Source organism: Rhincodon typus, chromosome 5 (genome assembly GCF_021869965.1).
Source record: "Rhincodon typus isolate 14 chromosome 5, sRhiTyp1.1, whole genome shotgun sequence".
In the NCBI taxonomy this organism is placed as follows: Eukaryota; Metazoa; Chordata; class Chondrichthyes; order Orectolobiformes; family Rhincodontidae; genus Rhincodon; species Rhincodon typus.
Genome location: NC_063336.1, coordinates 359,826 through 375,611, shown reverse-complemented (window position 1 = coordinate 375,611; position 15,786 = coordinate 359,826). Strand labels below are relative to the sequence as shown.

At 45.9% G+C, this 15,786-nt stretch overlaps 1 protein-coding gene across 1 annotated transcript in view; it reads left to right on the top strand.

The window, feature by feature from the left end:
• The window catches only part of ypel5 (yippee-like 5), a 15,966-nt gene extending 284 nt beyond the window's left edge, over nucleotides 1-15,682 (top strand). Inside the window, exons 2-3 of the mRNA XM_048597211.1 lie at nucleotides 13,784-13,957; nucleotides 14,088-15,682. Coding sequence (XP_048453168.1) covers nucleotides 13,817-13,957; nucleotides 14,088-14,312 — 366 coding nt within the window. The 5' untranslated portion in view covers nucleotides 13,784-13,816 and the 3' untranslated portion in view covers nucleotides 14,313-15,682. The remainder of the gene's footprint in view (nucleotides 1-13,783; nucleotides 13,958-14,087) is intronic.
• Nucleotides 15,683-15,786: the final 104 nt, after the last annotated feature.

The following is a 15,786-nucleotide window of genomic DNA, read 5'->3' as shown; positions in this document are numbered from 1 at the left end:
TTGGGGGGAGGGAATAAACGTCGCCCGGTAATGGGTTGGGGGGAGGGAATAAACGTCGCCCGGTAATGGGTTGGGGGGAGGGAATAAACGTCGCCCGGTAATGGGTTGGGGGGAGGGAATAAACGTCGCCCGGTAATGGGTTGGGGGGAGGGAATAAACGTCGCCCGGTAATGGGTTGGGGGGAGGGAATAAACGTCGCCCGGTAATGGGTTGGGGGGAGGGAATAAACGTCGCCCGGTAATGGGTTGGGGGGAGGGAATAAACGTCGCCCGGTAATGGGTTGGGGGGAGGGAATAAACGTCGCCCGGTAATGGGTTGGGGGGAGGGGGCGAATAAATAGGAAACATTCATGGTTGTTAAGTTGTTGGAGGGTGTCCCGAAGGACAGGATTTAAATGTGTTTGGAAAGGCAAGGACTGATTAGGGATAGTCAACATGGCTTTGCACGTGGGAAATCGTGTCTCACTAACTTAATAGAGTTTTTTGACAAAGTAACGAAAAGGATTGATGAGGGCAGAGTGATGGACGTGATCTATATAGGCATCAGTAAAGTGTTCAACAAGGTACCTCATGTTAGACTGGTTAGAAAGGTTAGATCACATGGAATACAAGGAGAACTAGCCAATTGGATACAAAGAGATAGTAGGAACTGCCGATGTTGGAGTCTGAGATAACAAGGTGTAGAGCTGGATGAACACAGCAGGCCAAGCAGCCTCAGGGGACCCGAACCGTCAGCTTTCCTGCTTCTCTGATACTGCTTGGCCTGCTGTGTTCATCCAGCTCTATACCTTGTTATCTCCATTGGATACAAAGTTGGCTGGAAGTTCAGAGACAGAGGGTGGTGATGGAGGGTTGCTTTTTAGAGTAGGCCTGTGACCAGCGGTGTGCCACAAAGATCGGTGCTTGTTCCACTGCTTCTCATCATTCATATAAATAACTTGGATGTGAACACAGGAAATATGGTTAGTAAGTTTGCAGATGAGCCAAAATTGGTATGTGGGCAGCGAAGGTTACCTCAGAGTACAATGGGACCTTGACCAAATGGGCCATTGGGCCAAGCAGTGGCAGGTGGAGTTTAATTTATTGCGGTTGGTTGCCTCGACAAGCTGTTTGTTTTTCCGCAGACGTTTCATTACCCTGCTGGGTAACATCATCAGTGCAGCCTCCGATGAAGCGCTGTTGTGTTTTCCCGCCTGTCATTTAAACTCGGGGTCCATTGAGCTGGATTACCTCACTTCCGGTTTTCTTTCACATGGAGTGCTTATGGGGCCTAGCTCTGTGTGTTTATTGATGGCTTTCTCAGTGGAGAACCAAGCTTCTAGGAATTCCCGTGCTTGTTTCTGCTTCACATGTCCCAGGGTCCTGGCGTTGTCCCGGAGTGTGTGTGGAAACATGGTGGCTCAGAGGTTAGCACTACTCCCTCACAGCACCAGAGACCTGTGTTTGATTCCACCCTCGGGTGACTGTCTGTGTGGAGTTTGCACATTCTCCCTGTGTCTGCGTGTGTTTCCTCTGGGTGCAGCGGTTTCCTCCCACAGTCCAAAGATGTGCAGGGTAGGTAGATTGGCCATGCTAAAATTGCCTGTAGTGTTCAGGGATATGTAGATTCGGTGGGTTACAGGGGGATGGATCTGGGTGGGATGCTCTTAGGGTCGGTGTGGTGTGGACTTGTTGGGCCGAAGGGCCTGCTTCCACACTGTAGGGATTCTATGATTCTATGAAACATCCTAGATTGAGTGTGGGATGCAGGAGTGTACGAGAGTGACTGTTGGATGTGGAGATGTCCCAGAGCGATTCCAAGTGGCTGCAGACAATCTGATATTGAGCATAAAGTACGCTGTGCCCTGCCCTCAGGACATATGCCAGAGTTTCGCTCTGCTTTCCTCCTGTTGGATAGCACCTTGCTGACTAACATGCCCGGGTCCTTCTCTCCTTCCTGTTGTTGCAGTCCTCGATGGTTCTTTTCTTCAGCAGATTAACAAATAGTGTACATCTCTGCAGTCACATCCGCGACATCCTCTACTGTCCTGATCTTGTTGATAAGTTCCGTGTCAGCCTCCTTATCATGTTTTAACAGCTCTGTTGATGCCCACTGTCTTGTTTTTCAGGTTCTTGGTGTTTCTTTAGACCGAGCTCTGGCAGTTGTTTCAGTCTGACAACTGCTATTCTGTCACGTTTGAAACCAGAATTGGGTTGCTTGATAATCTTCCATTTACCTTGCCTCCTGCACTTTGCACACTGCCATCCTGACTTCAGCTTGGTTGCTTCTTATTTTGATCAGTTCCTGTACAATCTTGTACAGCGTCCTGGAGGGGTGAAGGTTTATAGCTGCCTCCCTGTTGTTTAAGTCTGTACGTTCTCATGTCTTTCTTGCACAGGACTTCTTCCTAACTTTATCCAGTTGTCTTCTCATTAACGTCTTGTCTTTGCACAGTGTTCTTTTCCTGGTCCGTCTTACTCTTCACCAGCTTTCTTTCACCATTCAACTTCCATGTTGGGCCAGTGATCCATCATCCTTCGTTGGTTGTTGCCCATTGCCTAATAGTCACCTCTGCACGCTCACTTATGCTTCTGCTTAAGGTTTCCATGTGTTCCTCAATGTTGTGTGAGCACAGTTGGAGAAGGCTGCTGATGTCTCCTTGTCCTTCAGATTGTTCAGTGGAAATGGCCGTTGTGACTTTGTGGTTATTGTCTTCAGCTTCAGATGAATCTTGCCAAACACAAGGTGGGTTGCCCTGCTCAGCCAATTCAGGTATCTAGCAACAGTGCCCTTCATTTACTGTGGATGTCTCTATAGTAAATCTAATGCAAAGTGTTGGCTTCTGGAGAGCTCCATCCACATTTTTTTCAGAAGAAATTTCTTAAGTTCCAAGTACCAATTCTGATCGGAAGTTGGACATGCTATATCGCCCACTTGATATTTAATTACATAACCATTGCTGAAATCTCCCATAATCAACATTCTGGAAGGTTACCATTGACCAAAAACTCAATTGGACTCACTATACAAACACAGTAGCTACAAGCGCAGGTCAGAGGTTAGGAATACTGTAGCAAGTAACTCACCTCCTGACTCCCCAAAGCCTGTCCATCATCTATGAGGCACAAGTCAGGAGTGTGATGGAATACTCCCCACTTGCCTGGATGGGTGCAGCCCCGACAACACTCGGGAAGCTTGACGCCATCCAGGACAAAGCAGCCGCTTGATTGGTACCACATCCACAAGCATCCACTCCCTCCACCACTGACGCTCAGTAGCAGCAGTGTGTACCAGATGCACTGCAGAAATTCATTAACGATCCTTAGCACATTCTAAACCCCCGACCACTTCCATCTAGAAGGACAAGGGCAGCAGATACATGAGAACACCACCCCCTGCAAGTTCCCCTCCAAGCCATTCACTGTCCTGACTTGGAAATATATTGCCGTTCCTTTGCTTTCACTGGGTCAAAATCCTACAATCTCTTCCTGATGGCATTGTGGGTCAACCCAGGCAGGTGGACTGCAGCAGTTCAAGAAGGCAGCTCACCCCCACCTTCTCAAGAGCAACTAGGGATGGGTAACAAATCCTGGCCAGCCAGCAATGCCCACATCCTGTGAATGAATTTTTTTTTAGAAGTTATACCATTGAACATGAAACAAAGGCAGTTTATAACAAAAGCAATGCAATTCTGAGTACTTTAATCTTCACTTAGACTAGCTGAGTCAAACTAGGAAAGATGGTGTGGAATGCTAGTCTATAGAATATTTTTGTGACACTTCTGTGGAGCCATTTGTTGTTGCACCAACTGTGTTGCTGTTTAAAAACCATTAGATCTAGCATTTTGCAACAAGGCAGGATTAATTAGTAATGTAGTAAAAGATCCAATTGATAATTCACAATTGATTTCCATATTAACTTCCATAATATCTCCAAGTTTGCAGCCGACACAAGGCTGGGTGGGAGGGTGAGCTGTGAGGAGGATGCAGCGATGTCTCAGTGTGATTTGGACAGGCTGAGTGACTGGGTAAATACATGGCAGATACAGTATAATGTGGCTAAATGTGAGGTGGGATCAGGAAGGCAGATTATGATCTGAATGGTGATGGATTGGGAAAGGCAGAGGTGCGGTGAGACCTGGATGTCCTTACACACTAGTCACTGAAAGTAAGCATGCAGGTGCAGCAGGAGGTGAAGGAGGTAAATGGGATTGACTTTTGTAGCAAAAGGAATTGAGTACAGGAGCAGGGATGTCTTGCTGCAATTATACAGGGCCTCAGTGAGACCACACCTGGTGTATTGTGTACAGTTTTGATCTCCTCATGTGAGGAAGGGTGTTCTGGCGATGGAGGGAGTGCAGCAAAGGTTTACTAGACTGATTCCTGGGATGGCAAGACTGACTTGTGAAGAGAAACTGTGTTGGTTAGGGCAAGGCAGGGAAACCACAGGAAGTGGGGAGGGGGAGCGGGGGAGAAGAGTCCAGAACGAGGGATCAGTGTTAAGGATACTGGGCAGGCCATTTAGGACTGAGGTGAGGAGAAGTGTCTTAACTGGAGAATGGGGAGCCTGTGAAATTCTCTAACACAGAAAGCAATGAAGCCAAAAATTGAATAATTTTGTGGAGGAGTTAGATAAAGTTCTTAGGGCTAAGGGGTCTGGGGAGAAAGCTGGGACTGGGGACTGAGTTGGATGATCAGCCATGATCCAATTGAAGGAGCAGGCTCAAAGGGCCGAATGGCTTACTGCTGCTCCTCGTCCCTATACTTCTATGTAAGTTTGAAAGTGACCTGTATATACTCCACTCCTGAGAGTCTTCAATTGAAAGAAAGCCATTTCCTTAAGTATGAGGAAAAACCTGGCCGTGCTGAATTGTGTAAATATTCTAAACGTTGTGACAGTAAATACAGAAACATTTAAAATAATCATTAAAAATGTTCCAACAAAAATGCATTCCAATAAAAAATCAAAACGCTCACTGAGAAAGAGCTGTCTGTTGTTGCTAGATTATATAAAGAAGCTTTTATAATATGATATTGCAAAGGACATTGGCAAGCCTGAGGATTGAAACTGTTTTGGAACCAGTGAAGGGCCACCACAAAGTTGATAAAGGATGGAGAAAGTGAGTTAATCAGCTAGGGTTATAAAAACAGACCAATAGAGCTTTGCAAGTACCTAAAAAGCCGGTAAAGTAAGTGTTTGTCCCTTAGAGGCAGAGAAATGAGAAATTCTGGGGAATGAGGAAATGCCGAGGAGACAGTGGAAGACATAAATTTACAAATCAGAGACAGATGGTAATCTAAAAATACTGAGAAAAGTAGGGTACTTAACACCAGCAGATTAAAAAATACTGTATTATCCTAAGGTCTAAACTGCAACAAATGCCCTGGACCTAATGGTCAATATTGTAGGATTGAAAAAGAGATAGATGTGTAGATTGTCTTTCTAAATGCTCTGCTGTTGCATCCCTTATAATAGACTCTAACATTTTCCCAATAACGCACCTAAGCTAATTGGCTGATAGCTGTTTTTTTGACTCCCCCCTTTTTGAATAAGGATGTTATATTTAAAATTTTCCAATCCTCTAGGACTTGCCAGAATCTAAGGGTTCCTGGAAGAGTACTACCTGTTCTTCCACTGTCTCTGTAGTTGCTTCCTTGAATATCCTAGGATGCATCCCATCAGGTCCAGGAGACATATCAGCATTTAGCTTAATTAATTTCCCTAGTACTTTTACTCTCGAGTAATTATTGTAAATCATAGAATTCCTACAGTGTAAAAACAGGCCATTCGGCCCAACAAATCCACACCACCCCTCCAAACAGCACCCCACCCAAACCCATCCCTCTTCCCTTTCCCTGTAACCCTGCATTTTCCATGTCTAATCCACCTAATTTACACAGCCCTGGACACCACGGGCAATTTAGCACAGCCAATCCACCTAAACTGCACATCTTTGGATTGTGGGAGGAAACTGGAGCACCCGACGGAAATGCATGCAGACACAGGGAGAATGTGCAAACTCCACACACGGTCACCCGAGGGTGGGATTGAACCCGGGTCCCTGGTGCTGTGAGGCAGCAGTACTAACCACTGATGCAAAAATATTTATTCAACTCCTCTGCCGTTTCCTGGTTCCCCATTATTATTTCCACAGCCACATTCTCTAAGGACCTATGTTCACTTTGGCTTCTCTCTTCCTTTTTATGTATTGAAAGATGATCTGACTGTGTGTGTTTTGATATTTCTTGATAGTTTACCTTCAAAGTTTATTTTCTCCCTTTATTTTTTTTTTTTGGCTATCTTTTGTTGGTTTTTAAAACCTTCCCACCACTCTGACATACCACCAATCTGTGCTACGTTGTATGTTTGTTTTTCCAATCTGATGCTATCCTTAACTTTCCTGGTTAACCATGATTGACTTATCTCCTTCCTAGAGTCCTCCTCCTTCACTGAGATATACCTTTGCTATGAATCACGAACTATTTATTTAAATGCCTGCCATTGTTCCTTAAACATTTTTGCAGTAAACACTTGCCCAGTCCACACTAGTCAGCTCTGCCCTCATTCCTTTGTAATTACCTGTATTTAAGCTGAGCACAGTTGTTTCTGACCCAAGATCCTCCCTCTCAGACTGGATATTAAATTCTGTCACGTTCTGGTTAATTTTTCCTCCAGCTCCACATTTGTCTGGATTAACCTCCATCTGCCATTTATCTGCCCATGCCTCCAACTGATCTATATCCTGTTGTATCCTCTGACAATCCTCCTCACTATCTGTAACTCCTCCAATCTTTGTATCGTCCACAAACTTACTAATTAGACCAGTCACGTTTTCCTCCAAATCATTTATGTAGATCACAAACAGCAGAGGTCCCAGCACTGGTCCCTGTGGAACATCATTCGTCACTGGCTGCCATCCTGATCAAGACCCCTTTATCCCCACTCTGCCTTCTGCCAGCCACCCAGTCCTCTATCCATGTCAGTACCTTGCCCTTAAAACGACGGGCTCTTAGCTTCTTTAGCAGCCTCCTGTGCGGTACCTTGTCCTGGAAATACAAATAAATCCAATCACATCCACTGGCTTTCCTTTGTTGAACTTGATCGTTACCTCCTCAAAGAATGCAACAGATCTATCAGGTATAAGATAACAAGGTTAGAGCTGGATGAACACAGCAGGCCATGACCTCCTCTTCACAAAGCCATGCTGTCTCAGCCCTATTTTACCTCGCACTTCCAAGTACTCCATAATCACATCCTTAATAATGGACTGTAAAATATTACCAACAACCAAAGTCAGGCTAACAGGCCTACAGTTTTCTGTCTTCTGCCTTCCTCCTGTCTTAGACAGGGATGTTACATCAGTCCTCTTGGATCCTCCATGATAGATCACCACCAAAACCTCCACAATCTCCTCAGTTATTTCCTTCAGATCTCTGGGGTCTAGTCCATCTGGTCCGGGTGATTTATCCACCTTCAGACCTCTCGCGCTCGCGCTTTCTCTCTCTGTCTCTCTCTCCGCACACCTCCCTCTCCCCCAACCTCTGTTCCCCCATCCTCTACCCCTCCATATTCCCCACCCTTCCCTCTCCCACTTTCATCTCTCTCTCTGCCCGACTCATTCTCCCTCCCCATCTCTCTCTCTCTCCCCACCTCTCTCTTGTTCCATTTCCTGTGCCTGTTGTCTCCTTCTGTACATTGCTTTGGTATAAGTAAATTCTGTTTTTAGACTCTGGGTGCTGATGGGTTGGTTATTGTTTGCTGAATGTTGGATTTGCTTGATTTTGGGATGTGGTTTGTTCATGCTGTCTTTGAGGATCAGGGACTGTCTAGCTTCCAGTCTGAGAGGCTCCTTGTTAATCTTCCCTATGCAGTGTTTCTCAGCAAACTGGCCCAGGCTGGCTGCAAGCCAGCAGTTGTTTTGCCAAGCGTGTTAGTGATTAAGGCTGTGTGTAGCAGTAAGCAATAATGAATATTTCCCTGAGATAGTAGGAACTGCAGATGCTGGAAAATCTGAGATAACAAGGTGTAGAGCTGGATGAACACAGCAGGCCAAGCAGCATCATAGGAGCAGGAAGGCTGACGTTTCGGGCCTAGACCTTTCATCAGAAATATTTCCCACCTCTCTGTCCCCCTCTCACGCTCTCAGACCCCCTGTGTTCTGTCTGTGTTAGTTACACTCTGCACTGACAGTGTTATTTACTCTGTGTGATGGGGATTGTTGTGATCAGAGAAGCCTTTTGTTGCTGTTTTTACTCAGTCAGAATTGAGCTGAGGGCACGGCTGAGGTTTGCTAGATTAGAGCTCCTCCCCTCCACTCTGATTCACCGGCTCTGCCCTCCACCCTGTGTCGCCCCTCCCTCCCCTGCGTCTCCCCTCCCCCCATGTCTCCCATTGTTTTCCCCATAACCCTGCACGTCTTCCTCCCCCCTCCCCCCCCCCTTACCCTGCTTTCCCCAACTCCTGCTTCCCTTCCCCCCCCCACCTAAAATTTTTCCACATTATGTTCCATCTGCTAAGATTTTGCCCACTCACTTAATCTGTCCATATATCTCTTCAGATTCTATCATCCTCACCACTCGCCTTTCCACCTATTTTCGCACCTCCGCAAACTGGGCTATAGTACATTCACCTTCCCATTCACATTCTGAGTCACTAATATGTGTTGTGAATAACTGTGGCCCCATCACTGATCACTGTTGCACTCTATTAGTTACAGACTGCCATTCCTGAGAATGCCTCCCTTATCCCAACCCTCTGTGTAGTTAGTTAGCTCATCCTCTGTCCATGCTAATGTACTATCTCTGTCACCATGGGCTGGTACCTTATTAACCACCCGTCTGTGTGGTACCTAACTGAATATCTTATGAAAATCAAAATACAGCAAAATTTCTATAATTCGGCCCCTATTTCTGGATAATCAATAGGTCCACATAATCAATGTACAAACACACACTAAGTAATGGAAATGTAATTCGGCATACACATCACTGTTATACTTGATTTGCAGCATTTATCACCTCAATAATAATGCAACTGGCAGATGGGTGGGATCCTCAACAGGGAGGCAAGTGCAAGGCTGGGAGGAGATACCATAATCAGAAATAGCAAGTTCAAGAGATAGTAGGAACTGCAGATGCTGACGTTTTGGGCCTAGACCCTCCTTCAGAAATGTTAAATATTATAGCAAGTTCAAGAGACAGGTTAGGCTGGAACACAACAGAGGGTGAGGAATGCCTGTTGGATTAAATTACATCTATTTCAATGCAAGAGGCCTGACAGGTAGGGCCAATGAACTCAGGGCATGGATAGGTACGTGGGACTGGGATATCATAATCATTACAGAAATGTAGCTAAGGGAGGGACAGGACTGGCAGCTTAATGTGCCAGGGTACAGGTTTTTTAGGTGGGACAGAGGTGGAGGAAAGAGGGGAGGGGGAGTTGCATTTTTAACTAAGGGGAGTATCACAGCCATAGTCAGAGATGAACTAACTGAGGCATTATCCAGTGAGGCTTTGTGGGTGGACAATATTAGCAATTCTCCAGTCCTCCGGGACCTCACCCGTGCTCAAGGATGCTGCAAAGATATCTGTTAAGGCCCCTGCTATTTCCTCTCTCGCTTCCCTCCTTAACCTGCGGTAGATCCCATCCGGACCTGGGGACTTGTCCACCCTAATGCCTTTTAGAATACCCAACACTTCCCCCCTCCTTATGCCGACTTGACCTAGAGTAATCAAACATCTATCCCTAACCTCAACATCCATCATGTCCTTCTCCTCGGTGAATACCGACGCAAAGTACTCATTAAGAATCTCACTCATTTTCTCTGACTCCTCACATAACTTCCCTCCTTTGTCGTTGAGTGGGCCAACCCTTTCTCCAGTTACCCTCTTGCTCCTTATGTATGAATAAAAGGCTTTGGGATTTTCCTTAACCCTGTTCGCTAAAGATATTTCATGACCCCTTTTAGCCCTCTTAATTCCTCATTTCAGATTGGTCCTACTTTCCCAATATTCTTCCAAAGCTTTGTCTGTTTTCAGTCGCCTACACCTTATGCATGCTTCATTTTTCCTCTTTGCTAGTCTCACAATTTCACCTGTCATCCATGGTTCCCTAATCTTGCCCTTTCTATCCCTCATTTTCACAGGGACATGTCTGTCCTGCACTCTAATCAACCTCTCTTTAAAAGCCTCCCACATATTGAATGTGGATTTACCCTCAAACAGCTGCTCCCAATCGACATTCCCCAGCTTCTGCCGAATTTTGCTATAGTTGGCCTTCCCCCAATTCAGCATTCTTCCTTTAGGACTACTCTCGTCTTTGTCCATCAGTATTCTAAAACTTACGGAATTGTGATCACTATTCCCAAAGTAATCACCTACTGAAACTTCAGCCACCTTGCAAGGCTCATTCCCCAACACCAGGTTCAGTATGGCCCCTTCCCAAGTTGGACTATTTACATACTGCTCTATAAAACCCTCCTAAATGCTTCTTACAAATTCTGCTCCATCTAAACCCCTAACTCTGAATGAATCCCAGTCAACATTGGGAAAATTAAAATCTCCCATCACCACCACCCTGTTGCTCCTACATCTTTCCATAATCTGTCTACATATTTGTGCCTCTATCTTACGCTCGCTGTTGGGAGGCCTGTAATTCAGCCCCAACATTGTTACTGCACCCTTCCTATTTCTGAGCTCTGCCCATATTGCCTCACTGCTCGAGTCCTCCATAGTGCCCTCCTTCAGCACAGCTGTGATATCCTCTTTGACCAGTAATGCAACTCCTCCACCCCTTTTACCTCCCTCTCTATCCCGCCTGCAGCATCTATATAAGAAGGGGATGGTGATGTTATTGGGGTTGTACTATAGGCCCTGAAATAGTCAATGGGAATTAAAGGAACAAATATGCAGGGAGACTGGGGACACTTGCAGGAGCAATAGGGTTGTCATTGTGGGGGATTTTAATTTTCCTAACATAGACGCGGACTGCCATAGTGTTAAGGACTTAGATGGGGTACAATTTGTTAGATGTGTTCAGGACAATTTCCTCAAGCAGTATATAGAGGGTCCTACTCAGGAAGGGGAGAAACTCGACCTACTCTTGGGAAATAGGGCAGGACAAGTGACTCAGGTGACAGTGGGGGAGCACTTTGGGACCAGTGAGCGTAGTTCAATTAATTTTAAAATAGTTATGGAGAGGGGCAAAACTGGTCCACAGCTTCAAGTTCTAAACTGGGGCAAGGTAAATTTTGATGGAATTAGACAGGAGCTTGCAGTGTTGATTGGAGTAGTCTGCTTGCAGAAAAAGGGACCTCTGGCATGTGGGAGGCCTTTAAAGTGTGATAGTTCAAGGCTTGTATGTACCTGTGAGGGTGAAGGGCCAGGTTGGTAGGAATAGAGTACCCTGGATGATGAAATTTTGAGGCTTTGACCAGAAAAAAGGAGGCATGGCTCAGGAACAGGCAGCTGGGATCAAGGGAATCCCTGGAGGTATATAGGGGATACAGGAGTTTACTGAAGAAGGAAATCAGGAGGGCGAAAAGGGGGCATGAGATAGCTTTTGCTGAGAAGATTAGGGTGAATCCAAAGAGATCCTTTAAGTATATTAAAGGAAAAAGAATAACTAGAGAGAGAATAGGACCCCTCAAGGACCAAAGTGAACATGTATGTGTGGAGGATAAGCGAGGTACTTAATGAATATTTCTCCTCTGTGTTTACCGTGGAGAAAGGCATGAAGACTTGGGAAGTTAGTGGCAATATCCTGGGACAGTCCATATCACAATAGAGGAGATGTTGGAAATATTAGAATGTATGAAGGTGGATAAATCTCCTGGTCCTGATGAGATATATCTAAGAACCCTGCAAGAGGCTAGAAAAGAAATTGCGGGCGTCCTGGCTGATATATTTGCATCCCTGTTAGCCACGGGTGAGGTCCTGGAAGACTGGAGGGTAGCAAATGTTGTGCCCTTATTCAAGAAGGGCTGCAAAGAAAATTATAGACCAGTAAGCTTAACATTTGTGGTCGGTAAGTTACTTGAGAAGATTCTGTGGGATAAGATATACATGCATTTGGAAAGACAGGGTTTGATTAGGAGTAGTCAGTATGGCTTTGTGTGTGGGAGATCATGCCTCACAAATTTGTCAGAGTTCTTTAATCAAGTGACCAGGAAGGTTGTTGAGGATAGGGCGGTAGACATAGTCTGTATGGATTTCAGTAAGGCCTTTGATAAGGTTCCACATGGTAGGTTGGTCTGGAAGGTTAGATCGAGTGGAATCCAGGGAGAGCTGGCAAATTGGATACACAATTGCCTTGATGGTAGGAAGCAGAGAGTAATAGTGGAAGGATGCTTGTCGGACTGGAGGCCTGTGACTAGTGGTGTGCCTCAAGATCAGTGCTGCTTCATTGCTGTTTGTTATTTATGTCAGTTATTTGGATGAGAATGTACAAAGCATGATTCGTAAGTTTGCGGATGACACTAAAATAGGTGGTATTGTGGACAGTGAGGAAGGTTATCAGAAATTGCAGCCAGGATCTTGATTAGCTGGGGAAGTCGGCCGAGAAATGGCAAATGGAGTTTAATATAGATAAGTGTGAGGTGTTGCATTTTGGAAAGACCAATCCAGGTAGGAGTTTCATGGTGAATGGTAGGGTCTTAAGGAGTGTAGTGGAACAGAAGGACCTTGGAGTTCAGGTGCATGGTTCTCTGAAAGTGCAGTCACAGGTAGACAGGGCAGTGAGAAGGGCGTTAGGCACACTGGCCTTCATCAGTCAGGGCATTGAGTATATAAGTTGGGAAGTTATGATGCAGTTGTACAGGATGTTGATGAGGCCGCACTTGGAGTGTTGTGTGCAGTTTCGGTCATCTTGCTATAGGTAGTATGTTATTAAACTGGAAAGTATGCAGAAGGAATTTACAAGGATGTTGCCAGGACTCAAGGGACCGAGTTATAGCGAGAGATTGGACAAGTAGGACTTTTATTCTTTACAGCGTAGGAGACTGAGGGGGGATCTTATTGAAGTGTACAAGATCATGAGAGGCATGGATAAGGGTGAATGCACTCAGTCTTCTTTCCAGGGCTGGGGAATCAAGAAGTAGAGGACATCAGTCTAAGGTAAGAAGGGAAAGAATACATGGGAACCTGAGGGACAACATTTTTTACACAGAAGGTGGTACGTTATTGGAATGAGCTGCCAGCAGAAGTGGTTGAGGTGGGTACATTAACAACATTTAAAAGGCATTTGGACAAATACATGGAAAGGAAAGGTTTAGAAGGATATGGGCCAAGTGCAGGGAATTGGGATTAGTGTGGATGAATGTTTTGGTTGGCATGGACCAGTTTGGGCCAAAGAGCCTGTCTCTGTGATGTAGGACTCTGTGACTCTATAACTTTGCCTTAAATAAAACTTATTGGCAGAGAGCCTTCTCACTCACACCCTCAGCTGACTAATTGGACATCAGGGTAAGAGGAGAAATTGACTTGAAATTGAATCAATTGTTGATATTTTGTGTAGCCATTCGATTGAACAACAAGTATATTTACATTGAGGTAAATAAATTAAAAACTACAACAATTGAACAGAATAATAAGGTAAACTTTGCAGTATTTGAGGTGTATCATTTTTCCTGTTCATAAGGTGTAGGTTAATACAAAGTTCACTGTATATTACATCCACTGTTTCCCCTTTATCTATCCTGCTTGTTACTTGCTCAAAGAATTCCTGTAAATTTGTCAAGTACGACTGAAACCTTCATGAAGCCATGCTGACTCTGCTTGATTATATTATGTATTTCTAACCTCTCTAGATCTAGTCTGAGGCCATTCCACAGCTGGGAATCATGGGTAGAATTTTCCTCGACCATATTGGAGGCACCCGACTGTTCTCCTGTGCAAACTGTGACACCATCCTGACAAACCGCTCAGAATTAATCTCCACACGCTTCACAGGGGCTACAGGAAGAGCCTTCCTCTTTAACAAGGTGAGCTGTTGCAGCAGCAGCATAACTAGCCAGAAAGTCCTGCACTTAGTTGCACTGATGTCAGTATCATGTACAGGTGGAGGATCTGTGAGCTGTGGGTGAGATTAGTCACTGTCTGCCTCTTCCTCAGGTGGTGAACCTCCAATACAGTGAAGTACAGGATCGAGTGATGCTAACCGGGCGACACATGGTAAGAGACGTGAGCTGCAAGAATTGCAACAGTAAGCTGGGCTGGATCTACGAGTTTGCAACTGAAGACAGTCAGCGGTACAAAGAGGGGCGAGTGATTCTGGAGCGAGCTTTGGTGCGTGAGAGTGAGGGCTTTGAAGAACATGTTCCCTCTGACACCTCCTGAGGAATAACTTCGACATTGATACTTTCTGTTCTGTTTCTGAAAGAAAAGAATACTTTTTATTTTAAAAGGAAGTAATTTCTCTCTCTCTCTCATCTCTCGTGTACAGTGTCACTTTAGCTTTGAGTCAGGCGTTGTGTTGTAAATCGAGAGACGGAAAATATCTCTATTTCCAGACAGTGCTTTTAACTCCCGGTATGTAGTTTCCTGTAGTGGAAAGCTGTTCTGCGATGCTTAGCTTTTATTTACTTGTTTTTTTTTTAAGTATTTTTCCTTGCTCTTTGTTTATGCAGAGGGTCAGCTTGCCTCTGGCTGTAAGTCTTGCTGTTTGTAACTCAAAGGGAATGGTTTAGCAGCAAAGATTCAGGAAGTAGTGAGCTCACACTGCACTGAGATTGTGCTGCTGCTGGGCTCTGCCAGTTTCTCCTCAGATTGGAGGTTTTTCCTTGGAATCCACTGTTTCTCCCAGCCCCAATCCAGATTGTGCTAGTGCCCGCATCAAGATCCCACTGGGCTTCCCTGAGCCCACCCTGGCATCTGGATCCCACTGGGTCACTCCCTCATTCGGATCCCGCTGGGTCACTCTCTCATCCGGATCCCGCTGATCTCGCCCCCACCCCCCTCACACCATCCGGATCCTGCTGATCTCCCCCCCCCACACCATCTGGATCCCGCTGGTCTTCATCCCCGTCTAGATCCCGCTGGGTCATCCCCCATCCAGATACCACTGAGTCACTTCCCTCACCTGGATCCTGCTGGGCCATCCATCTAGATCCTTCTGGATCACACCCTTATCTGGATTCCATTGGACCTTGCACCTCCATCTGGATAACAACTGGGTCAAAACCCACAAATAGATCCTGATGATCACACCCCAGCCAGAACCCACTGGGTCACACACAACATCTGGATCCTGCTAGTGTCCCATCATTCCCCTCCACCCTCACCACCCATTCTGATCTTGCTAGATCACACACCCCTCATCTAGGACCTCGCGTGTCTCATCCCTGATCAGGAATTCGCGCGTCTCACCCCAATAACTGGATCCCGCTGGGTCACGCCCATCCAGATCCCACCTGTAACCCTCCATCCAGATCCCCCGGGTGTCCACATCCCGATCTGGACCCTGTCCCTGTCACCTCCCACCCCCCACCCCCCCCCCCCCCCCCCCCCCCCCCCCCAATCCCATCATATTTACTGCCTGCCCCCCTCTTGACCCCACATCGTGCTCCAAGTTATGGAGCATGCATAGTGCCCAGTGCCTGCTGACGTGAAGGGGATAAAGGGGGTGAGGGCTGAATATTTCCCCTTGGGAGCTGCCTTGATGTGTGTAACTTATAAATAATTTAATAAAAGGAAAATTATAGTCCCTCCTCACTGTCCGTGCTTCTCATTCCAATCAAACTTTACTCAGTCAGCTCCAACACAGGCTGCATTCACACCCCTCCCCCTGCTCTCTAATACTCAGCTCCAACAC